Raw genomic sequence first — 24,286 nt, forward strand, 5'->3', positions numbered from 1 at the left:
CGGCGAGCCAGCAAGCACACATGCACCAGGAGAAACTGCTGTCCATTATGCTCGCTCGTTCGCTCGCGTATCCCTATTCATTCCGCCGCTCGTGAAGACAAGAGGTTCTAATGCGCCAATATCGTACTGAATTGAAGGGTATCGCCGGATCCATGTTCCCATTATTCTTTTTTTTGCCAACGCCATTGTATGCTTTCATAATGAGCTGGATGTTTCCAGCTCCGGTCGTGTATTGCTTCGGCTTGTGAGGCATTCAAATACCGTTGAAGCCAACTCCAAGCCAGTGCATCTGACTCCAAGCTCCCTATGCTGCAACAGCAGCTGCATCTTCATGGTTCGAGAGAACGTCGACGTCTTCGATCTCACGGCCGCGAGGATCTACGACAGTGCGGCGACCGCGCTGAGATTCTGGTACGCCGTCACGGGCAGCGCCGAAATCGAGTACCTGTTGCAAATTAGCACACTGTTCAAAATTCATGTCGAGGGTGTGCTCACCTCGATGTAGGTAAGACTATTCCGCTGCACCGCGGCCACGCAGCGACGCTCATCAAAGCGAACTTGCCAAACACCACTCAGGTCCGTGAGTAGGTCGCGCACGCAATCGCCATTCTTGACATTCCACATCTTGAGTGTTCGGTCTGAACCAGAAATGACCTTCTGGCCGTCATGCTGGAAGCACGTAATGGCGCCTGTGTGTGCCGACAGTGTGGCCTTGCAAGCGCCAGTTTCTGGATCCCAAATGCGCAATGTGCTGTCAGCTGCAGCAGAGACCAGGCGATCATGGCTGAGGTCAAGCAGACCAACCAGCGAAGTGTGACCTTCGAGGTTAAAGAGGCATGCGCCAGATGACAGGTCCCAGACTTTGACCAAATTATCCATAGAACCTGAGATGCAACGGCCGCGATCGTGGTCAAGAACAACACTGTACACCTTCTGAGCGTGACCGCCAAGACGGTGAATGACTTCACCAGTAGAGATCTTCCAAACTCGAACTGTGGTGTCATAAGACCCAGAGACTAGGGTGTCTCCGTGGGCTGCAATCGCACGCACCGAGTTATGGTGGCCCGTGAGCGTTCGGAGGAAGTAAGGATTGTCACGATCGTTCGCAGGAGGCCCCGCCTGGTAAATTTGGCGATCGCCAGGCTGCGGAAGCTTCCATACGCGCAATGTCGAGTCGCGTGAGCCAGTAATGATTAGAGGCTCCTTTGGCATCATGACCGGTGTTCCGTCTGCCTCTGTATCAATTTGAACAGGCTTCAAAATGACCAAGCAGCGGACTGTAGATGTGTGACCCTGGAAGACCTGCAAGCAACGCCCACTCTTGATGTCCCAGACTCGTACACTGCGGTCGGTCGAGCCAGACACCAAGGTATCACCTTCGTACTGCAGAGCCCAAACACCACCTTCGTGCCCCTCCAAGCGGTTTCGAAGCGCTCCAGTCTTGGTGTCGTAGACATTGATCTTTGTGTCATCGCTGCCAGTCAAGATCTTGTCACTGTCAAACAAGAGGCACGTAACCACATGTCGATGGTGTGCTCGGAAGGCAAGGTGCTGAGGCTGACTCTCTTCGTCCATCCAAGCCTTGCGAATGAGGTAATGACGCTGGTAGAGGGACTTGAATAGATGCATATTGCGAAGGCTGTCCATGCCAACGGATGGATGCGGTACAGCTTGAGTGGCTGCATGAGCAAATGCATTGGCACCCTTGGCAGTGCTCAAAAGCTTCAGCCACTTGCTGTTTGGCGTTGCAGTTGGCTTGGTGATGGATGATGATGCATGGATAGGTCGTCGCTTGGCTTTCTTCGAGCTGGATGGCTTCACAACGGATTTCTTCTTCATGGTTCGGGTGGTGACCGTGGAGGAAGCCGTAAGTTCATCATCACTGACAATAGTTGATTCAGGCACGAGGTCAGGAGAAGCAGAAAGGGGCCTGCTAAGGTCTTGCTCGTAGCCGTCATCACCAGGATGTTGCCATCCCCAGCCTTCGCGAACAGCTCGGGCAATTTCTCCATCCGGAAGCACAAACCCATCGCGTTCGAGGAGGTCCTTCCACGCTTTCTCGTCTGAGTTAATAAGTTTGCGCCATCTCTTCGACACCTGTGCAGCTCGACACATGCTTTGTGCATCAAGGAAGCGGGTAATGTTCAAGCCCAGCTCTGGCGGGAGAATATTGAAAGGATCGCACTTGAGGGCAGGATTGACGACATTAGCGACCATCTGCAGTGTTGGCTTGGCACATCGGCGAAGAAACTGGTACATGAGATACGTTTGCATGGACTCTGGCATGCTGTCAAAAGCGTCGACCATAGTAGGTATATCCATAATCGTAGGGCCGGTGGGGGATGCTTGCGGTTGCTGTGTCGCGCCATGTGTAAATTGGAATGGCGGCGGCGGCTGTCTCGTTGATCGCTTAGAAGACTGAGACTCGAAAGATTTGGTGCTCTGCGTCTTGCTATCGTCGTCCAGGTCCAGACCGGAGACAACGCTGGCATTCTCGTCGTTGTGCTCTGCGAAGGAATTGTCGAACGCGTTCTGACGAGACGCGAGGTTCGCGGCAGCAGTGATCGGAGAGAGGCTCGGGCTGGGAAGACTAGCGTCCTGCTGTGAGCTCGAAAGTAGACCTTGAAGTAGAGGTTTCCTCATCTCCTCCACCCGTACCACAGGCTCAAGATCTGTCTCAGTGATAGGCGGCGTCGCAGATGTTCCGGCTCGATGGTTGGTACCGCTGGCATTGTTCTGTTCCGCAAAACGCCTCTTCTTGCTCTTTCGCTTCTCGTAAAGCAATTGCGAGTCGTCCTCGTCATCCTGAGGTTCGTTGTCACTCATAAGCACATCTTGACTATCGTCTTGCAGCTCTTGCACTCGAGAATGCGAGGGTCGGCTCGTGCCTCTATCTTTGCCCGTTTCGCGTCGATTCATCGCAGTTCTCGGGATGCCGCCCATGATATCGGTGTCGGGGGTGACAGGAGAAGGGTGCGACGGGTTGTGGTGCGCATGGAACGGCCTAGCTGCGCTTCTCTCGTTAAGCGAAGGTTGTTCGGCGATTTCAGAGTATGTCCGGTGGAGAGATGAACGCTGCTTCTTTGTCTTCCTCTGCAAGCTCGCCAGCTCCGCCGCTTCTGCTATGGACGGTGGGGTGGCGGTGCGTTTGAGGCCGTGTGAAGCACGCATGCCGTTCACTTTCTTACTCAGATGGTGCAAAGGAGTATGATAGCCATCTTGCCTCTCCTCCTGACGTATACAGCCATTGTTTCGGTGGATCCGGTCTTGAAGCTCGCTGTATTTCCGCATGGTATCCTCGGGATTCTCCGACTCGTGGAAGACTGTCGGCTTGCCGTTCACGTCGAAGCAGAATCTCTTGATAGACTGTGGGGTGGGAGAAAAGGCGAGTGGGTACTGTTTGGGATCTCGTTCCCACAGGTCCCTGGGCGGCTTCATGAGCAGTGGCGGAAGCGATACGGTGGTGGTAGTTGTTACTGTGGTCACGGTCTGCTGAGTAGCTGGGCCGAATGAAAGCTGGGCCATGGTGGAATGCGGCACCATGGTGGTGGTAGTGGTGGTATGGGTGTCGTCTATGTTCCTGTGGCTTGGCATGTTGTCGTCGGTAGTAGGTGATGCGGGCGCGGTGGAGAGGACGGCTTCGGGAGGGTAGGAGGTATTAGGGTGGGGGAGGGAGTGGTTTGGCTGCAGTCCCAGGCCAATGTGCCTGCCGGCTGCGTCCATGATGTGCGAGGGTGCGCGTGAGGCAGGTACGCTCCTCGACGCCTGCCTTTGTCGGTGCGGGACGCGTGGGGCGTGTTGTGTGAAGGGAAAGAGCGCGTGATTGCGGCAGAGGGCAAGACGAAAGCAGGCGTGACTTGGGTGCTGTTCCTCTCGCCGCCGTTCACTTGGCCGGCGGACGTCAGTTGGTTGACATGACCGTGTCGTTCGGCGATGCACCAGCTCCCCAGTCAGTTCGAAGCAAGGCGTCCGCGTCGCTGCGCTGCTCTCGGACGACGCCTGTGTCCAAGCCGAGGTCTCACGTTGAGTGCAATGTGTGTGGGTGGTGCAGCGAGCAGATTAGCGGATCTCGAGGCGTGTGCGTGTGCGTGTGCGTGACGGCGACGGTGTGGTGGAGGGCGGGCCCTGCGTACATGTAGTTCTACTGTACCGTACAAGGAGCCCGCCAACCCGCCAAGGCCGAGCGGCGGTAGCTGGAGATCTTCCTGCTCGGCAACCACACCAGCCCAGCCCAGCCTCACGTCGCCTCACTAAAACATTGACTTCCACTTTTCGTGATTGGCCTTTGGCCACGTCGAATACTGGCATGGCCTGCTCTGCTTAGAAAAAACGGAGGGCTCTGGTCAGCGTTATGCATTTCATATGACCCTCGAATCACCATGCTACGAGACGATTCAGTCGACATCTCAGCACACCTTCACGGCTGTCACAGCTACAGCGGCACATAACATGTTCGACTTTGCACATTCTGTGGAAGCGAGGAGCAGACTCCACGGACGTCGTGCTGAGTCCGTAGTCGCATGCGGCCGCTGTTCCTTCTCACGCCTGCCCCAAAAAAAGCCATCCTTGCATGCAGTCACGGGACTATCAGTCTTGACCATGATGGCCACCTCGTGGATATATCGGAGACATCAGTTCACACATGATATTTATTCCTCTCCCGTGGCTGATTACACTGAAAGAAAGCCCTAGTCTAATGCCCAGGTAGTCACGACACTGTGCGGCTGAAACACCTCGTAGCTATCTTGTCTTAGAGTGTGTTTACCTTAGTGCCGGTGGATTTAGTTATATAGCGCAATCTACCGGATTTTCCACCGGTTACAATCCACTACCTATTCTACCTCTTTGTTTACCTTGTTTTCCGGTAGATACTGTCGGTAGATTGTAATTAATTACTATAGCGCCGTCCGAGCGCGGTATGCTATATTTAGTAGGTATATACGTCTACCGAAAACGCACTTTCAAACCGCGTTTTCGGTAGATTCGCGCTATACGCGTTCCTTGCCTAGAAACACTATCTCTTTGCCTATATTCTTATTATTATTACTATCTCTTACTATTACTATAGATTCTTCGAGGGCGCGTAATTAACGGATCGGTATATTGCTTTATATAATAGCTAGCTACTAGAATTCGATACTCGTTGCCCTTCTATAGCGGAAATAGCGTAGGAAATAGTATAAACTAGCGGGCGTAGTATAGACGCTTACGTAGGCGAAGAAAGGTCGATATAAGGTGTTTCGAGTGCTATATAGTCCGCCGAAGGAGAGTTATAATATAACAGGTTTAAGGCAGCCGGTGCTAAAGAGTTTAATTAAAGAGTTAGACGAGAAGGCGCTTATTCGATATCGTAGAAGGAAGAACGATATAACGGTCGCTAAGAAGGTAATAATTTATATAAACTTCGTATGCTATAACCGCTCGATATTGGACCTAAGAAGGCTCTATTAGCACTCGACACGGACGTTTAATCGGGTGTTAAAAGAAGTTAGTATTACGCTCTATTACCTTACCGACGAATACGTACGACTGCCGGACGACCTATCGCCTTATAAGAAGCTAATTAGTAGCCGCGATGCTAGCAAATTTAAGTACTTCGCGGACGTTATAGGAGCGATAGATAGCACCCTTATTCCAGTAAGTGTGCTATAGTCTTAGCAAGGCCCTTATCGCTATAGGAAGAACTATATCGTATAGAATGTAATAGCGGCTTATAGCTTAGATATAGTAGTCTATTATGCTCTTATCGGTTACGAGGGCGCTAGAAATAATAGTTAGGTATTAAAGAAGGCGTATTCGAAGGACTTTATCGTTCCTACTAGTAAGAAGTACTTAGCAGATAGCGGCTATTCCTTTAAGGATAAGAGGCTTCTCGTACTATATAAAAGGACTAGATACTACCTTCGAGAACAGGCCGCTACTAGCAGGCGTCTAGTTAATAAGGAAGAGCTATATAACCTCCGTTACGCTTAGCTTCGCAATATAGTTAAGCGATTGTTTAGTGTAATGCAGAAGCGCTTCTACATTATTAAACAAGGCCCTTATAAGCGGTATTCGATACGCTCGTAGTCTAGGTTTATTATGTCCTGCTTCGTACTCTATAACTTCATCCTTCGCTATAGATAATAGCCTTTATCTAGTAAGCCTAAAGTTACTATAGTCCACCCTTCGGAGGTTAATAAGGACGACGAATTAGTAGGCGTTACCGCCGACAATAAGGATCTATATTGGCGCTATCGTAAAGCCTTTACGCAGAATATATAGGACGATTACGGGCAATATCTAGAAGACTATAGTTTGGACGAGAGGGAGGTTTAGGAGGCCGAGTTTTGGTTGTAGAGAATCGTAGAAGTCGTAGAATAGTTTACTAATATAGTAGCGAATAGGCAGGAATCGAATTGTATAAGGAACTTAGTAAGATTTGTTCGTATTCGTTGCTTTTCGGTTTAAACCGACATATTTAACTATTGCTAGCGCTTTGCTTATTCTCTTTCGATATTCGAGTGCGTCTAGCTATCTAGATTCTTAGTATTATAAGGCTAGAATTAAAGTTCGAGTCGTTAGGATATCCTTTCGCTATAAATGTAGACCCTATACGTAACGACGATTTTGCTAGCAAAAAGTAATAATACCTTTATATAAATTAATAGTATAGACCCTAAGCTACATTTCCGACGAAAAAGCATCCTAACCTATAGAACTCTCTACCGAAAACCGGGCCTCGATAGGCTTAAAATATGTTTCTTCCGCGATTACAATCTATTCCTTCTATAACAATACTACTAGCTACTGCCGACCGTATCTATGCGGAATATAAAAGCTCGACGGCGACGGATACTTAGTGTAATAGTAGTTATTTATACTAGGAATTAGCTGCGGTCTAGATTTAATATCCTATAGCACCTAGCGGAAATACTAATCTAAATGCTCCCTCTTCTTCTTATTACGCACCTACTTCCTTATAATAGCGATATGCCCTATATTAGGCTTGCCTACTTCTATTGTAAGAAGAGCGCGGTCTGCCTTGCTAACGCCCTATAGAATATCCTTATCTATAAGGCGATTAGCAACGTCTCTAGTATTAATATCGTACCTGTATTCGATACGCTTCTTCTTAGCCTCTGCCTTCTTAGTAGTACGCTCTTCGCGCTCTCGCTCTCGCTTAGCAATAGCGTCTTCTCGAGCTGCTTTAGCGTCGTTACGAGAAGCCTTTAGGAAGGCAGAGAAGGTCTGTTGCAGTAGAATCTGGCTCTTCTTAATAATAGTAAGTAGGGCGTCTTTATCCTTCTTACCCTTTCTAGCTATATCTAACTCCGCCTATTTCTTCGCCGCTGCCTTCTTCGTAATATTAGCCTTCGTATAGCGCGTAGTAATAAGCACCTAGACTTCTATTTCTAATATTACAGATAGGTCTAATTTACCGTTAACATCGGCTTTAAGGAGCGCTACTCGATCGGCCTCTGTTATACCTTCTAGTAGCGGCACTTCGTTACCTTTACCCTCTTCCGCTGCCTCTACTTCCTTACCTTCGCTATCGTCGTCCGCCGCTATATTCTTATTACTATCTAACGCTAGGTTAGCGCCGATACCTGCCTCGTAGCCGCTCGTAATATTAAGCTTAATAATCTTAAAAAGCTCTTCCGTATACTCCGGTGCCTCGTCGCGCTATTACTTATACTTTAGATGCTTCCGGAAGTACTTATTTATAACCTCTTTATTACTAGGCTTCGGTAGATGTCTATTCTAGCCGCTTATATACTTTAAATAAGCAGTATATAGATAATACTTCTTTTTAAACGTCCGCTACCGAGCCTTCGAGCCTTCCTACTTAAAATAGAGCTTAAAGTTTATGCTTATTTGCGCCGCAATTCTACGGTAGTATTTAAGATAGAAGCTATTGCTATAGTTTAATAGTTGCTTATCCTTTAGCTTCTTTACCTCCTTTAAGAAATACACCTTATACTCCGGTTGCTAGCGTACAACCTCTAGAAATTCGCTGCCTATATCCTTGTCCTTATTCGAGTTCTTTAGTACTAACTTTCTCTTCTTTATAGGCGTCTTAGTAACCGCCGCCTTCCGCTTAGAAGGCGTTGTTATTGTCTTCTTCGAAGCGGTTGTTGTAGCCTTCTTCGGCGCTATTATTCTCGAGCAATTACTATATAATAACGACCTTTATTTAGCGCCTAATTACGGCACGTCGAATACGAGATAGACACGCATTACTAAGGCGGCCACTTCCGATGCACGGTCTTTCTAATCCACCGGATTATTTACCTTAAAAAGAGGTAGATTGGAAAATAACGCACCGGTAGATTAATCTACGGTATCTACAATCCACCGATCCACCGACGCCAAAGTAAACACACTCTTATGCTAATTACACTTCATCTCTTGCGATTCAGCAAGGGAAAACGAACCGGGAAGGCGGGAATATGCATGAACGCACAGGGGTCGGTTGAAGTCAAACATTTCTTGTGGCCGGCACTTGATGCCTTCTTGACTACTTGCACAGCTAGTAGTAATGTGCTCTGTCCAACAGTGTTGCGATTTCGCAGTGAGCAATTCAAGTTCCCTCCAAGCTTCTTCGACTTGCTGACAAAAGACATGTCTATCCAGCCCTCGTGTAGCCCGCAGCGTCTGCCTCTGTCCAACGAAGCAACGGTGTCCTAAACCAAAGTCGTCATGGTGACTTTGAGCAAAGCAAGCCAGTCAACTTCTCTCGGTCGTCCTTCATTGGGATCTCCATGCATGATCTCGAACATAAGATCACTCTCGAGCTCATCCTGTAGATCTGCAGCGACATGGGGCCATTGCCTTGGATAGTCCTCGCACTCCATCTCCATCTCGAGTAGGAGCTGCAACTGGTAGGCGCAGTCATCGTCGAACTTCACATAGTAAATTCCACCCTCGTACGAGTCCTGCTGGGCGACGTCTTTGATTGCGATGCCATCACTGCTCTCCATCTTGCAGAGCGGCAGAAGTGAGGGACTTGAATACAGAGCATGCTCTTGATCACCTTGTGACTCTCCATAAGGCGATCGCCTTCCACGCTCAGACAACATTTCATCTCCATAATCGTCAGAAGAGCTGCGCTGACGAAATGGTAGACTTCCGTTCCGCCCATGACGGAAGAGATCGCGCGTTGCCGATCGAGCTCTGTCGCGCTCTCTATATTCTGATGATAGGCTATGCTCATGGCGGCGAGCATGATCGCCGTAGAGACTGCGCTTATCAAAGAGATCCGGTGTTGGTGAGCGACTCCTGCCTCGAGTTTCTCGACGACTTCGATGCAGGCGCGGGTGGTGGAGGTCTGAGTATAACCTTCCATTGCTGCCGTTTGAGCCATTACTGCTTGGCGAGGAAGTCGCATATACTGGAGGGGTGTGGGGAGTGTGGGAGTCGCGCCGGTGGTCTTTGGACTTTCTAGTGTATTCTTGGTTGGCGCAGTCTTGACTGTGATGAGATGACAGCTGCGAGCTACGGCGAGGGGAAGTAGCGGAAGGAGTAATGTGGCGAGTTTGGTGTGATCTTGAGTGCACGTCGATGCCCTCATTGTATTCTCTGTACTGTCCAGCCATGGCTCTGTAGTGGAGATGCGATCTCAGATTCTTGTGCTGGAGAGAGGATGTTGGTGGGCTTGACGCTCTAAGGGAAACGGGCAACGGTCCAAGAAACAGTCTTGAACGGGATCTATGCATAAACTGAAGAGACACAGACTGTCGGAAACAGGTGCTGTATCAATACTATTGTTTCGCTGTGACAATAGAGTCTGAGAATGGAGGTGGCTGGGTTCTATCATTCACTGTGATAGCGACATCACCCTCGAACGGTTTGGGAAGGCACGCGTTTCAAAGCACAACGTCGCAAACCTTGCGCTTTCAGCAGAAGCGCGACAATGAGACAACATCACGTTGTGCGACAAATACGTTCACGTAAGTGTCCTCATCGTTCAATGCCTCTAGCCTTATCAAATGTGGCCTCCACTGCATCTCCCAGCGACGTGAGCTTACTCGACAGCGATTCTTTTAGTATCCTGTCGACTTCCCATCGCCACAGGCAGTTGACCTGACCGAAGCCGCTGACTCCTCCATCCTCGAAAGCCGTCAGGCATATGAAGAGCTTCTTTCGCAGCTCAGAAGGAGGTACAGGAACGCGGACTCCTTTCATTGCGAGGCCGAAGACCACTTCGGCCCCATAGACAACACGTAGACCTAAGGTGAAGACTGTGTCAATTGTGCTCCACCCCAGCGCTCCATCAGGGTGACCCTTTGCTTGCTCAGTCAATGCATCCAAACCTGCAGCAGTCCATTCTCCAAGTCGCGTTATAGCCGTTTTGGGGATGATGCTCGCGTCCACGCGCTGGACCGCCTGACTCCAAATCCTAGCTTCTTTAGCCTCGTCAATATACAGATTCTGCTTCTCCTCGGCAAACAACGCAGTATCGGCAGAGGTGGCAGCTTCGAGCTGCTCAGTGACTGGTCTTGTCCCAGCAAGTCCGATGCCGAAGGCACGATACAGTGTCACACTGGCCAGCTTGCTACTCGCCTTCCAGCGGCGGAGACAGAAGCCAAGGAGCTTCTGACTCGCCACAATGGGTTCAAAGTCCAGCCTTTGGGCAGGATTGGTGTGGGCTGCTTCAAGTATCCGACCAGCAATCTGTGCGGCTTGTAGCCGAATATCTTCCTCGTCGTCGTTGAGAAGGTCATATGTAGCGATGCATAATCCAAGAAAAGCGTTGTCCAGCTTCTTATCGACAGTCGTGTTCAGAACCAACCATAATCTTCGAATACAGCTAATGGCCTCAGTAGCTGCCTCTCTAGAGTGGACACCTGTGCCATCGACTGCGGATGCACAGTAATTTGCCCACAAGACGATATCCTGCACTAAATGCTCGTCGGTATTGCTCCTGTGATCCAGATGTATCGCAAAAAGTTGCAACCACTGATCAACATACTTCTGGTTACATGCTCTCTCGCTCAATGCGTCCTGCGACCTCAGGGCGATGGCCAGGTCGACATTGCTCTCGCTCCCGCTACACAGCATCAGTAGTGTCTTTTGCGCCTCGCAAATGAGCTCCACGGGCAACGCGCTGTTGACGATGTGAAAGCACGCATCCACAACAACATCCGCAATGGGCGCAGAAGCATCGAGTCGACCTTGAAATGACCTCAAGAAATGGCTGTAGGCATTCTGATCGTGACGAGATAGCTCTTGTGCAAGCCGGTGATAGGAGAAGATTTCGTCCTTGTTAACTGATTGCTCGATGACCAGGTACTGAGCGAAAAGGCGAGCCCATGATTGGCGAATACTCGCAGAGCCAGGTGCAGAGCAACAGGCCATCAATTTTTTCTCGAATATTGCAACAGGGCCAGCATGGCTAGCTGCTTGAGACGGACATACCCGAGCCAGCAGACTGCGGTGGTCGTAGTTCTTGAAAAGCCTTGAGCCGGTGTCACAACAGTCACGCAGTACATCCAAAGCGGCGGCCTTTGAAGTGAAGCTGCTCGATTTTTGATACAATTCGGCAGCTGCGAAGCCAATTGTGTCTACTTCTTGCGGCATTGAATCGCTCCTGAGGTCTCTAGTCGCTTTGGGATCCTGAATATGGTCGAGCTCCACTCTTTGGAGTGCATAACCAGCGACGAGGAGTATCCCGTGTACGGCGTTCTCGCCAAGCGTATTACTAGCTGCTGCATCTCCAAGATATTGAGAGACAGCGGATATCGTCTCCATCGAGGCGAGTGTCCTGGCTGCTTTGTCTCGAACATGCCAGGAAGACACTCCCGTTAAGGCTTTGACGGCTACTTTCGCCACTTCCAGGCGCTCCTTTGGAACACGTGCGAGCTGCAGCATTTCTAACGCTGGGAAGACACCTTCATACCTCAGGATTCTATCTTGGAAGGGGGCGTTCAGCAGTCCGATAATCACATCGAGCAGCTGCGGATGCTGTTCAACGGAAATTCGCTTGCGTATTTGTGAGTCACCTTCGAGATATGCAGCGCTCGTACCAAGTAAGCGGTCAATGACAGCTCGGAAAAGCATTAGTCCACAGTTTCGAATCGCCCACGTATCAGATCTCAACGCATCGGCAGCCAATTGTAAGGCTACGGGGAGATGGCGCTCCGAGCTTTCGCCAAGATTTGAGTTCTTCAGTACGTCCTTCATACAGTTCATGGCATGGACTTGCGGTAGACTGCCCTCATCTTTAGCATCCACGCTCTGCCTTGCCACCACCTCAAGGTCAACGAAGGCCTTTGCAATGAGGCGCTCACATCGGTCAGCGATTAAGATGCCGCATAGCAAGGATGGTAGGCCTGCTGAGCGTCTTGTATTGATGGCCACATTCTTGTGTAGCATATCGATGATTCTGCCATACCAGTTGTCCAGTAAATTAATACCATCACTTTGACGCAGGTCTGTGCATCTGTTGCAACAAGCTGTCCACGTCTGGGCCACAGTCGAAAAAGCGCCTCTATGCCTGAGTTCGGATAGTTGTATGAAGCACAGCTCGCTCATTGCTTCAAGAAGATCGGCTTCGGTCTGCTTTCCTGCAATCAACGAGCTGAGAAGCAGACTAGATTCTTTCAATGCTCTCCAGCAATAACTTAGAGTCTCCTTGGTTGAGTTTGGCGTTTCTTCGAGTTCTTCTGGAAGGTAGCCTTCCGGCGCATCATCGCACAATATTGGCTTGACGAGCTTCCACACTCTGATGAGGTCAACAAAGAGCGTCCTTGCTTCACCATTATCCAGGGTAGAGGCGTTGCCAACAACATATCTCAAGCTTGTGAGCAGGCCGTGTAACGGATAGCGTTCCACAGCTGTTGCGAGATCCCGTTCGGCGATAGCAAGAAGCTTCTCTAGCTTATCAACAAGTGTTGCGAGCTGGCCTTGTTCATCAATGGAATTAGACTGGCCGGCAACACGACTTTTATGTATCAATGCATAGAGATGAGCGACGCCATCTGCCTGGTCAGCTCTGCCTGAAAGGTACATCTTCCTCTCCGCACGCTCGCAGGCCAGATCATAGATTCCTGGTAAACCATCTTTCGGAGTCTCCGATGGGTAGAGTCGTAGGATGGAAGCCGCTGTTTGGCGAACATCATCGAATGGGTCAAAAAGCAGGTCTAGGAGTTGTCTTTGTAAGTCTGGGGTAAGAATTTTGATGTGAAAAGTCCACTTTGTTTCACCTCGTGCAGACTTGGTCCATGATTCGGTGGGAACGGCGCTGTCAAGCGCAGATCTAGCCATGATGGACAGTCCTTTCAGAGCAGATATGTGTCTCTGGTAGCTGGCAGATGGGCGCAATTCGTGCACAAGGAAGCGGTGAAGCCATTTCAGAAAGTCTTGATGGATCCTCAGCGCCTGCGTTGCTTCGGCGCTCTCAAGTTTGCTGGTTTGTTGCGAAAGCACCTTTGTGATTGATCTCATGCGATCCACGAGTCGCTGCAAAGCGCCAAATACTGCGCCACGGAAATCAGCATCGACGTCAGCGAAGAAGACAGGCAAAGCTCTCTTCAGCAATTGCAGTGCACGTTGCGACAGCGCACGAGTTGCTGAAGGCGATGTAGTGAGGAGCGAAAGTCCGGTAAGACGAGCTGACCTTGAGCGCTGAAAGACAAGGCCTTCGATGTATGCGATTGGTAAGAACACGATCGAAGGCGTGCATGCGATCTGGTCGCTGTCCGTTTCGAAGAGTAGGCCTAAATCTTTGCCGGTCTGTAGTGCAGTATACAGCAAATCATCGGATGTCTTGGCTTGCGAGAGAACGACGAGCTCGAAGCGGCCAGTGACGGCGGTGAGTCCTTGACACTTGAGGAAAGCCACAAAATCTTCGAATCTGCGCTTGAATAGTACAGGGAAAAGGTGAGCTCGCAGATCGTCGGAATGGACAGTAGCGTGGCGACAGACGTCTTGCAGAGGCTCCAGCCAGATCAAAGCAGGGCATCCGGATTCCTGATTCCTGGAATCGGCGTGGTCAGCATCTTCGAGTTTGTCGAGCACCGCCGAAACGGTCGTCGCGATTGTTGATCCAAAGTCGCCCCTTCCGAGCCATGCGAGAACCGTGCGCAACAGGACCTGTGCATGGTCTCTCTCGGGGTGTGACTGCGAGGGTACATATCCGAGCACCGAAGCGATGGGAATGACTTCTTTCAGCAGGAGATTGCTGAGGAGCTGTGCGCTCGCTTTGGCCCGAGCCGGATCGTCGTCGGCGTGAAGAGAGCGAAGAAGACGGCGAACAGCATGGCCGGCGAGCACAGCCACGTCCCGATTGCCCGTTGCAAGACCCTTTTTCAAGGCATTCGTAAGCGTGGTCACGAGCTGCCTGGAGGACTTGGGTCGTGCCGTGTCTGCGTGGTCGAGGTACAGGCCAAGAGACCGATTCCAGATGCCAAGACTCCAGCACGAATTGCTGATGGCGGGCAGGTCTGACTCCAAGCTTCGGTCCACGAGCGAGCAGAGCGTGTTCCATGCGGCCACTCGATGAGAAGTGCTCAGGGCCGTGCAGCTGCTTGTGGCGAAGACATCTTGCAGGAGATTTTCGAATGCTCTACTTGCCCATCAGCGCGCCATTTGCGCATGGGAGCCATGTTTTCTGTCATGCCATCGATGCGTGCATTTCTTACTTGATCTGATGCTCACGAGAAGACGCGTGTGCGGTCGCCGAGCGCGTCGGCACGTAATCGCGTATCGATCGGGACACGTGACGAAGGCGGTCTTCGTCGAGCACACGCTCATGGCTGTTCATGGCGGACCGTTCGCATCGATGTGACTGGTCTTGAACGCGTAGGTGCAGGTGCGGTGCGCATGGAAGCTGTGCATTTTCTCGATGCACGCACGCTTCGGCGAAACTTCGGCACCTCGGATCCGATCGTCTTTTTTTTGACACGCCGCTCACCATCACCGTCACCGCAGAGTCTCCTCTCCTGCATCATCGCCGCCGCCGCCGCCCATCGCCAGCCGCATCGTGTCTGATCGGAGCGCTCACGAACTCGCCAACATGGGTGTCTGGGACGTGTTCACCGGCAAATCGACACACAGCGCATCGCCGGCGCCCACCGACAGCTACCACGATGCCGCCGGCAACCAGATCCAGCAAATACAGCCAACCTTTAGCACTCCGACCGCAGAAGACGTCGGCTCTTTCATCACACCCGGCGCATTCGATCCATCGTCTCTCCACCCGCTAGCCGGCCTCAACAAGGACACGCTCGACTACCTCACGCTAGACGACGATGTCCTTTCCGATCTGCCCGGTAGCAAGTCATTACTACCATCACGAGGATGGTCGGACGATCTCTGCTATGGTACCGGTGTCACATATCTCACAGCCTTGACGATAGGGGGCGCATGGGGCTTGGCAGAAGGTCTCAGCAGAGTGCCAGCAGCAGCGCCTCCGAAACTGAAGCTGAACTCCGCCCTGAACGCCATTACAAGGAGAGGGCCATTTTTGGGCAACTCTGCTGGAGTGGTTGCCATGATGTACAATGGCATAAACAGCACGATCGGGTACTACAGAGGGAAACACGACGCACTGAACAGCGTCGCAGCAGGTGGAATCAGCGGAATGATCTTTAAGAGCTCAAGAGGCGTGCGGCCTATGGCTATATCTGGCGGCATTGTAGCATCGCTCGCCGGCACGTGGGCAGTAAGTGTTCATCGGCGCTCACCTGTATGGAATCGGCTAACAATCTTCTCTACAGATCGTGCGAAAAGCGTTCCTCGACGGAGAATCATGAGAAGGGTGTGATAATAATGTAAGATGATACAAGCTATGTATGAGGCAAGAGCGGGGCGTCTGATAGGTTGGTTTTGGAAGGTTGTACTTGCTACATCACGGCGGGCGCGCAGCTGCTCAGCACACGGATAGAGGCTTCCAGGCATAGCGACGGCGCATCACCTTCTCATCTCCACTGCATGGCATTGTCTAGGCCTTCAATGTCTATTTGAGGCTCGCGGTAGCATTCTCAAGCGACAAAAGAGCATTATTTGTACATTACAAACGCAGCATTTTGCCTACAGCACTTAGCCCATTTCAACGACATTCGACAACATCGCTTCATCCGCGCCTCTCTCAGACCATGGAGCCGCTGCAGGTTGTGTTCATCGCAATGAGTCGCCTCAGCCCTACAGACTTCGCAGATGCTTTTCTATCACGCCAGTCGTCACGAGCTGCTCACGACAATGATATTCGCATCTTTACACCACCGCTGCGTCCCACGAGCACCTGGACTCATCCAGCAGCGCCTGATCACTCGTCCGCATGGAGCGATTTCGGAAAAGAGTCTGAGCCCTAGAAAGGTGCAGCATTCATCGGCCAAACGGCGTGTTGCATCATGAAAACTCCCACGAATCAGCTTTGGTATCCGACTGGCACAATTGACTACACCGACGAGAAAGTGTTGCCAGAGCCCTTGAGCTATCATGAAATCGAGCAGCTAGTCCTTGAGGCTACCAATTTTGAGCCATCGACCACGGAGTCAGATCGCTTGTCAGACGAACATAACAGCGTCTTTACGCCACCCAGCCCTCAAGGTAGCACTAAGCCATTGATCACAGCGTCTGGTTGCTCGGCAGACGAAAGGCATGGAGATGTTATAGCAGCCTGCCAAAAGGGTGGTGATGAGCCATCGATCATAGAGTTGAGTCGCTCGTCATGCAAAGGCCGCAGCGCTCTTCGCCAAATGCGTAGTGCTAAGCCATTGATCACGGAGTCGGATCGCTCAGCAGACGAAAGGGACGGAGATTGTATGGCAGCCTGCCAAAAGGGGATCATGGGGTCGAATCGCTCGACATACAAAAGTTTTTCAACACCCTGCCAACTGAGTAGTGCTAAGCCATTGATCATTGGGCGGGATCGCTTCTCAGACGAGAGGTACAGCGTCGCTGGGTCACCTAGACCCGAGGACTGTGCTGAGCCATTGTTCATGGAGTCGGATCGCTCGTTAGACAGACAGTGCGACATCGTTGTGCCACCCAACCCCGAGGGTTCTGCATATGCACTCTCCATCTCTCATCATTCCATAAAGTGCTCTGGGATTAGCGACAGTTCGAGCGATCCAAGCGCTGCCGAACCAACAGAGCCCACTTTCCCGGAACCAGTTCATTTAAAACCCAAATGCTTGCGATCGGCGTCGACTATCTCACTATACTCACTTCAAGGCGATGCCGACCGATGCAATCGCTTCGACCGCTCTCCTTCTCGCAAATCAGTTGCTCGTCCACCAACGCCACGCTCCAAATTACGTCTTCCAATTCCAGAAATCCCCGAAGAGGTTGTGGTGGCTGCTCTCAGCAATGTCATCGGTCCACCAGCTCCTGCAAAGCACCCACCACTTACCGACGACATCCCGCTCGTGGAACTGAAAACGTCGGCGCCCTTTGTCGACCTCGAGTTACACCTCCAGCACCGCAAACAAAGACTGAAGGATGCAAAGGCAGTGTTTGCCATGCCAGGAGGTGGTGGATCATCGGACGGTGGAAGCAATGGCAGTGGCGAGGCGAGGACAGGGTTCAGCTATTTGGATAATGGGACCGGGAATGTACCAGCCAAGTTCTCGTGCGGGCATGCTATATGCTAGAAGCGCTTCTGGCCCGCTTTCAAGGGTGTGATTTGCAGCACCATGGACTCAGATAGGGTGACTCAGTGGTGGGAGAGGTATCACTAGCAAGGCAGTAGTGAAGAACACGGGAAGATAGCAAATCGGTCATTGATAGGTAGCTAGGACAAGAGTTCCCGAACTTCCTGCTCAGAACTATGGTCTGATATCTTCTAAAGAAGTCGTCCATGACAAGCCAAACCTTGTCATCGTCTGCAGCCTAGTCAGTAATGTTCTTGAATTGAGAGTGCCTCGACTGTCCCATATTTCGACCTACCTCTGTCGGAGGCATCCACGAGAATGCCGCTTGATTCTCGCCCACTTGGGTCGAGAACAGTGCTTTTGGCGTGTGCGCTTCGGCCACTCTGACCCACGTGTCATTCCCAGCTGCCGGCCCAGCTGCCGCATGTCGCCTCCGCCTCGATTCATTTCCTTTGAATGAACTCGTTGATGAAAGCTCTTGGTACTTGCTTTCGGCTTGCCCTCAACCCATCTGGACTTCGGACCTCTCTCCAGTCTCGACAGGCGAAGGGAGGCTTCTTGGGAACCCACAGTTCGAATGTGGCTCCAATGGAGGTTTAAAGCGTTGCTACTTCATCACAGTCAGATTTTGTGACCTTCTTGTGTCATAACAGCCTAGCAGCATTCAAGGTCCCCCAAACAATCAATGTGCAGCCAACTCTCGAAGTCCTTCGAGGGGTTCCATCCGATGAGGCAGAACCTGATCGCATCGGAGGCGAGTCTAATGGAGACGTGATACTTGGTGTTTGTTGTATTTGTGCTGAATCTTCGCGACATACCTTCAGAGCCCGTAGAAGGTATTCTCGTAGGTCTTTCGCCAAATCCAAATGTTCCCATCCCTAACATCTGGCCGGCTCTTTGGGCTCCGAGACTTCTCGAGTCAGTGACTCTGCGTTGCGGCCGGTCAATGATTTCGACACCCGATGATCTCCTACCTGACCTTGAAAGCAGCATCTAGAAGGGGGGCCGTTTGCTGACTCTGCCCGCTTACGGTTCATAAGCCGAAAGACCCCCGGCCCGCTCGTTCATCAAAGCATCAGAGTCCGTGTGTACTGTATGAGAGAAAGGGAATTTTTTCTGAGATGTTGTTCTTTCTTAGTGGTTGGTGAGGAAGAGCAGGAATCCACAGGATCTGAGCACCTGGTTGGCGCGGATTCAATCGCGGCCGGCCCGTGGATCTGGCATCCTGGTACAAGGGAGCAGCGGTGCAATCACTCATGACATCGATTCGATTTGTTGATCCATATCCATTGAAATCGCATCCCATTGTATGTCGCTACAGGAAAGACGCTATGATCGATACCATTAAGTCATGCTCATACGTTCTGTTGGTCGCCAATTATGCAAAAGTGTTTTGCTTTTCCCGTCAATCCAATGCGCCATGCTCATTGCCGAACGCCAGCCACCATCCATGCTCTCTCTCAACACGTACGAGAGAAGTGAAGGAAAGGAAAGAATCTAATGTATAACCACCCCGTCGGTCATCGTGAATCATGAACGCTTTGTATAAGGTTTCAACCGAGCCATCCATCGTCATTGTTGTTGTTCTTCTTCATGCTGAGTCCCAGATCGAGTTTAGGGGCCGACTCCATAGCAGGAAGGGCGTCGAGCTTGGGTGGCAGATCAGCCTTCTTCTTCGGAGACTTCTTAGGACTTTGTTTCATTGCCTCGTCTGCGATTTGCTCCTCGCTCGGGCCTTCTCGAACATAGCGTGTGTCCCAGCCGTCTTCGTGAGCAGCAGCTACGTACGCTCGTAAGCCGTCGTGTACACCTGAGTAAAACTTCTCCTTGCAGGTACGGAGGACATTTCCCATCACCTTCTCGAAGCCACATGCCTGCAATTCCTCGCGAAGCATATTGCGTGCAGCGGCGTGAGGCATACTTGCAACCAGACCATTGAGCAAGTCCAAATGGGCCGTGAGATATGTCGTAGCGTCCCACTCGACACCGCCAATATATGGAGCTGCAGGGACTGGTGGACGAGAGCCAGGAAAATGGCGTGTTGTATATGTTGCAGCCAGTACCTTTTTCCTTTCTCCATCATCCTGAACAGCGGTTTGAGAATGGCTGGTGGACGGCTTCGGTAGCGGCACCACGTTGAGGTGATGCAGGAAGATCCAGAACACCTCTTTTGTGACGTTTGAAATCTCGCGGGACCAGAGCTTGTATGGTCGAGGAACACGCATGGCCGAAACGAAGTCAACTGGCTGCGCATCCTGTGGCTTTGGTGGCTCGCCAAGATATCGCAGAATGATTCGTGCTCGTTCTTCAAGCTCTTTTGGTGACGCTTTGGTCATCGTTGACAGGTAGTTGAACAGTAGGTTGACGATAATGGTGCGGGTAGAGTACTCAGCAGGACCCTTCTTCTCCTCATCGAAGAGCATTCCTAGTAGGGCTGGGAAAAGATCCTGCGCAAACTTGTTGAGTTCCAGCATTGCCCTTTCAGTCGTGCAAAGGCCTTTCAGACAGAGCAATGTTTCATGTAGTAGCTGGTCTTCATGATCTTCTCGCCACTCCAGCGCCATCGTTCGATTCAGGAGACCAACGATCTGGAGCATACCATCCTGGCTGATGAACGCGTCCACCCAAGCAACAGTCTCGTTCCGTAGCAGAATTCGTAATTTGTGCAAACGGCCAACCTCGACCTTAGTCGGATCCTGATTCTTCCGCAGATACGTGATGTAATCTGCAGGCAGCGCAGGTGCGGTATTCTTTCGGCCCCATGAGCCAGTGGGTGTAGTAGGGGTCCGATCATTGCTCATGGGTCTGTCGTCTGGGATCACAATCGAATTCGGCCTGCTTCGACTCTGTGATTTCTGCTTCTTCGAAGGCGACTCATCACCTCGTTCCTCTTTGCGACCACGCGTGAAGGTAAATGCTCGACTCCTCGTTCGTGAACGTTTTGTCGACTTGCCGTCCTCGTCATCGCCCTTTTTCGTTTCGACCTTTGTGATTTCGGTAAGCCTGTTGGACGATTTGGACTTGTCCAAGCTATTCATAGAACCGGGCGGACTGCTGCTCTTGGTTGACCCTTGGTCCTGCTTGATGAAGTCCGCTTTCACGCGCATGGTCAAGGACCGCATTTTCTGCCTCATGGGCTCCGGGATGTTTCGAGAGTCCAGGACTGCCTCGAACTGGGCATCAACCTCCTTTGGATCAAGGGCAGCTTCATCTTTCTCCTTCGGCTTGTCGGTGTCCTTGTTCTTACCCTGAAGAGCCGCGACAGCTGCCATGACACGCCCACCGCGCTTCTTTACATCGAGCTTGTCCTTCGCCGGTACATGTTCAGCACTGCTCCCGCTCGTCTTCCGGTCAGTCGTGTCCCGACCCAGTATCCTGTGCCGCTCCATAGACACCCTGCTGGTCGAGCCCTGAAAGAACCTTCGACCCGAGTCTTCGGACTTCCGTCCTTCTAAGCTCTTCTTGTCTCCACTGACTCGTCTTCCAATCGCCCCTATTATGCCCTCGCCGTTTCCATAATATGCACTTTGTGGCCGGCTCTTACCCAGCGTTGGTCGTAGACTTGGCGCGTCGAAGCTGCCGACGAAGTTTCTTTGCTTGCTAGGCGAGTAGACTGTCGGCGTATACTTATCAATTTCTTCTTGAAGGTTGTTCGAGGATTTGCTGCCCGGTCGACTCTGAGCTCGTGAACTGCCTGACCCACTGTCGGACGCAAACTGGGCCCAGATTGGCGTCTCGACTCTTTGCATGGGCTGCGGATTCGGTTCCATCGGAGAAGCATTTTCCTTGTCCTTCTGCTCCGGGTTGATGTTGGAGACGTCCTTGCTGGAACGGTTCATCTTGGCAAACATGGCGGAGAGGTTGGTCGACGACTTGGACTTGAGAGGCTTGGCAGCATCTTTGCCGTCCTTTACTTTGCCATCTTTGCTCTTCCTGCCGAGAGTTCCCTTTTTCTTCGAGGGCGACGAAGGAGGCGACTGCACGTTGCCTTGTCTCTCACCCAGAACTGTGGCCGATTTCGTGTCGGGTGGCAGAGTTGGGACTGTTGTCGTCTTGCTGTCCTGCTTCGCGTGGGTGATCGTCGATTCCGGACTCGCTGGGCTGCTCTTAGCTGATACCAGCGACCTCAAGATGCCCGACTTGCTGGACTGAGCGCGGCGGTGACCTGAGCGCGGCTGCTGCTGTTGATGCTTGACATCAGCCATTGTGCGGGCTGCGATGCTTTACCGGCTCGACAACATGAGTATGAAAACAATCCAACACGTGTAGCGGTCGCAGATGTCTCGGAGCGGAGCGGCTGCACACATACGCAGTTGAAGGCTGGGGCACAATACCACATGTACCACGACGCGTTCGAAGATCGTTCGGTTGTTTTGATCCAGCGGCTGGTCGCGGTTGCCAGCAGCAACCAACCAAACGGCTGTGTCCGCTTTCATGTGATCGCAATCTCGCCGACTCCTGCACTTATGTTGGGCCATACTGCATGTTGCCAACGAAGGCAGTGCTTATTGAATAATGTGTCATACGCTGGTACAGAAGGATGATCGAATTGAAGACGATGCACGTCCACTGGTCCGCCGGCAAAGGCCGCACTCGACGTCATTGGCACAACTCAATGTTATCGCTACATGTATCGCTCGCGATTGTGACATTTCCTTGGTCCAATGCACGATACTACTGAAATGGCGGCAGCGACACAGGTCTTTCGTTCTGGAGCTACAGCTCTCATCACTGGCGCCGCTTCAGGTAAGCCCAAGCCAAGCCTGACAATCTTCATCAACCTCCGCTCCATACTGATCCCGCCCAGGCGTCGGCCTCGCTGTGGCCAAGCTATGCGCTTCACACTCCATGAACCTCTTCCTCGTCGACAATAACACCGAGAAGCTCAATGATGCCCTCAAGACCATACAAAGCTCCAACAAAGGCAGCACGCAGATTCACTCTATGGACGTTGGCAAGCTCGAAGATTGGAACGCTTTGAAATACAAAGTAGAGAGCGATGGCACTAAGCTGGACTTCTTGCATCTCAACGCTGGAATCGGTCTCAAGAGCGACTGGACAGACAGCGCATACTTCCAGAAGATCTTCGAGGTGAACTTCTTTGGCGTGGTAAATGGCCTCAACACATTCTTCCCACACTTCGACGGAAACAGCAAAGAGCAGAAAGCGATCATCGTAACTGGTTCGAAGCAGGGTATTACCAATCCGCCGGGTAATCCAGCATACAATGCCAGCAAGAGCGCAGTCAAGACCATCGCCGAGCACCTCCACTTCGATCTTGCGAAGTCTAGCCCGAAGACTTCAGTCCACCTTCTTGTACCGGGATGGACTTTCACGGGTCTTACCGGAGGCGGCAAGACTACGGCGAAGCCAGATGGCGCTTGGGCGCCGGAGCAGGTAGCGGACTACCTATACCAAAAGATGGGCCAGGACAAGTTCTACGTCATTTGCCCAGACAACGATGTTGATTGGGAAACTGACAGAAAGAGAATGACCTGGACAATGGGCGATGTTGTCTATGAGCGTAAGCCACAATCGCGGTGGCTGGACGAATTCAAAGACGAGGCGAATGAGACTATGAGCAGGATGCATCTTGGTGCCAAGCAGTCCGGTAGCTCTTCGTGACTGGTGTCGGGTATTCCAGACTCGAGAATGTAGTCGAATAATAGTGAATACATACTGGGCCAACCATAGAGCTTCGCGCCCCAGCCAAGAGACTGGCTCTCTCTTACAGAAACTATTCAGCAACTGTCATTCGAAAGACGGGCATGGCATCGACTAGCAATTTGTGCTGCATCCACTTCGCCCGGTCTGAAATATGGGTGCTGAGTGCGTTGTGTGTTTAGGACAGTATGGCATCTGGGCTTTGTGTTCTTCAAATCAAAGGACTCTAAGCCAACCAGCAAATGCTCAGAACGTCGCTTCAAGATACAGCAAAAGCACTTACTGGCACTTTTATGTTACGCGATGATCGCAGACTACTGCGGTTCCTGGCTTTCAATTTGCCCGAATGTGCCAAACTGGACTACGTCTTCGATACCGTTCTTCTCGAAAGCCCATAAATCGGGTTGGAAACAATCTTATGAGAGTCACCGAGACTGTCTAGAACACAAACTATGGACAGGCCGCGTGACTGACGGCGGTTCTGTGTCAGCCTTTCTTAGTGATAATCAACCTGGATCAATGCAATGGCAATCAAATGGACATCCATGGCATTATTCAGCAGTCTCTGGCTTAATCATGTTTGCTGCGAGCCGCCAATGGTAGTCTTACTTCTGTCCCACTTTCGGGGCATAGATACCTAGGAACTGAGTGTTTCGAAAGCCAGGTTCTTACAGATTACAAGCTACCAGACAGCAGGATACCGATTGCAACTATAGCTGCGATTTCTGCGATTTTCAGTATTCAAGTCCGGACGAGGCACTAGCGCATACATGTGGAGAAGAGTCTTCCCAGGAAATTGAAGCAGATGCGATGGAGGTCGAGGAACACCACACGCCTAGAAAGTCGGCACAGAAACCCAGGAACACGCAACACGCGAACTACTTGAGCACGAACGAGTTTGTAAAAGAAATTTTGCATAATGATTCTGTGCTGGAAACACAACTAGAAGCTGTCAAAACAGACTTGGAACAGTGGAAAGCGGCATTTCGGCAGAAGGCCTGCCATGCAGGAAATGGAAATGACAACTCAAATATCCAGGCTTA

At 51.3% G+C, this 24,286-nt stretch overlaps 7 protein-coding genes across 7 annotated transcripts; 3 read left to right on the top strand and 4 right to left on the bottom strand.

The window, feature by feature from the left end:
• Positions 1 to 495: 495 nt before the first annotated feature.
• On the bottom strand, positions 496 to 3,525 carry MYCFIDRAFT_114541 (uncharacterized protein; the record flags this gene model as incomplete). The annotated part of the gene is made up of 2 exons (XM_007926955.1): positions 496 to 2,763; positions 2,863 to 3,525. Coding segments are annotated over 2 exons (2,931 nt in total), but the record flags the coding sequence as incomplete, so codon positions are not given.
• Positions 3,526 to 9,915: 6,390 nt separating this feature from the next.
• Positions 9,916 to 14,746, bottom strand: MYCFIDRAFT_214770 (uncharacterized protein; the record flags this gene model as incomplete). The annotated part of the gene is made up of 2 exons (XM_007926956.1): positions 9,916 to 14,548; positions 14,625 to 14,746. The coding sequence occupies 2 exons, from the start codon at positions 14,744 to 14,746 to the stop codon at positions 9,943 to 9,945; spliced, it is 4,728 nt and encodes a 1,575-aa protein (XP_007925147.1). The 3' UTR covers positions 9,916 to 9,942.
• Positions 14,747 to 14,998: 252 nt separating this feature from the next.
• MYCFIDRAFT_152743 (uncharacterized protein) lies at positions 14,999 to 16,451 on the top strand (the record flags this gene model as incomplete). The annotated part of the gene is made up of 2 exons (XM_007926957.1): positions 14,999 to 15,646; positions 15,702 to 16,451. 2 exons carry the CDS (start codon positions 14,999 to 15,001, stop codon positions 15,735 to 15,737), a joined length of 684 nt encoding a protein of 227 aa, XP_007925148.1. The 3' UTR covers positions 15,738 to 16,451.
• Positions 15,620 to 16,451, top strand: MYCFIDRAFT_182372 (uncharacterized protein). The gene is made up of 2 exons (XM_007926958.1): positions 15,620 to 15,646; positions 15,702 to 16,451. Exon 2 carries the CDS (start codon positions 16,080 to 16,082, stop codon positions 16,293 to 16,295), a length of 216 nt encoding a protein of 71 aa, XP_007925149.1. The 5' UTR covers positions 15,620 to 15,646; positions 15,702 to 16,079; the 3' UTR covers positions 16,296 to 16,451.
• Positions 16,452 to 18,605: 2,154 nt separating this feature from the next.
• Positions 18,606 to 18,885, bottom strand: MYCFIDRAFT_173500 (uncharacterized protein; the record flags this gene model as incomplete). The annotated part of the gene is made up of 2 exons (XM_007926959.1): positions 18,606 to 18,708; positions 18,746 to 18,885. The coding sequence occupies 2 exons, from the start codon at positions 18,883 to 18,885 to the stop codon at positions 18,606 to 18,608; spliced, it is 243 nt and encodes an 80-aa protein (XP_007925150.1).
• Positions 18,886 to 19,159: 274 nt separating this feature from the next.
• Positions 19,160 to 21,469, bottom strand: MYCFIDRAFT_114933 (uncharacterized protein; the record flags this gene model as incomplete). The annotated part of the gene is made up of 2 exons (XM_007926960.1): positions 19,160 to 20,918; positions 20,973 to 21,469. Coding segments are annotated over 2 exons (2,256 nt in total), but the record flags the coding sequence as incomplete, so codon positions are not given.
• A 792-nt stretch (positions 21,470 to 22,261) lies between these two features.
• Positions 22,262 to 23,204, top strand: MYCFIDRAFT_133303 (uncharacterized protein; the record flags this gene model as incomplete). The annotated part of the gene is made up of 2 exons (XM_007926961.1): positions 22,262 to 22,325; positions 22,387 to 23,204. 2 exons carry the CDS (start codon positions 22,262 to 22,264, stop codon positions 23,202 to 23,204), a joined length of 882 nt encoding a protein of 293 aa, XP_007925152.1.
• Between the last annotated feature and the right edge of the window lie 1,082 nt (positions 23,205 to 24,286).

The sequence above is a fragment of the Pseudocercospora fijiensis genome, assembly GCF_000340215.1.
Source record: "Pseudocercospora fijiensis CIRAD86 unplaced genomic scaffold MYCFIscaffold_3, whole genome shotgun sequence".
Taxonomy (NCBI): Eukaryota; Fungi; Ascomycota; class Dothideomycetes; order Mycosphaerellales; family Mycosphaerellaceae; genus Pseudocercospora; species Pseudocercospora fijiensis.

Bases quoted from the DNA above. Each gene is read 5' to 3' on its own strand.
- MYCFIDRAFT_182372 (XM_007926958.1), top strand. From the start codon at position 16,080: ATGGAGCCGCTGCAGGTTGTGTTCATCGCAATGAGTCGCCTCAGCCCT.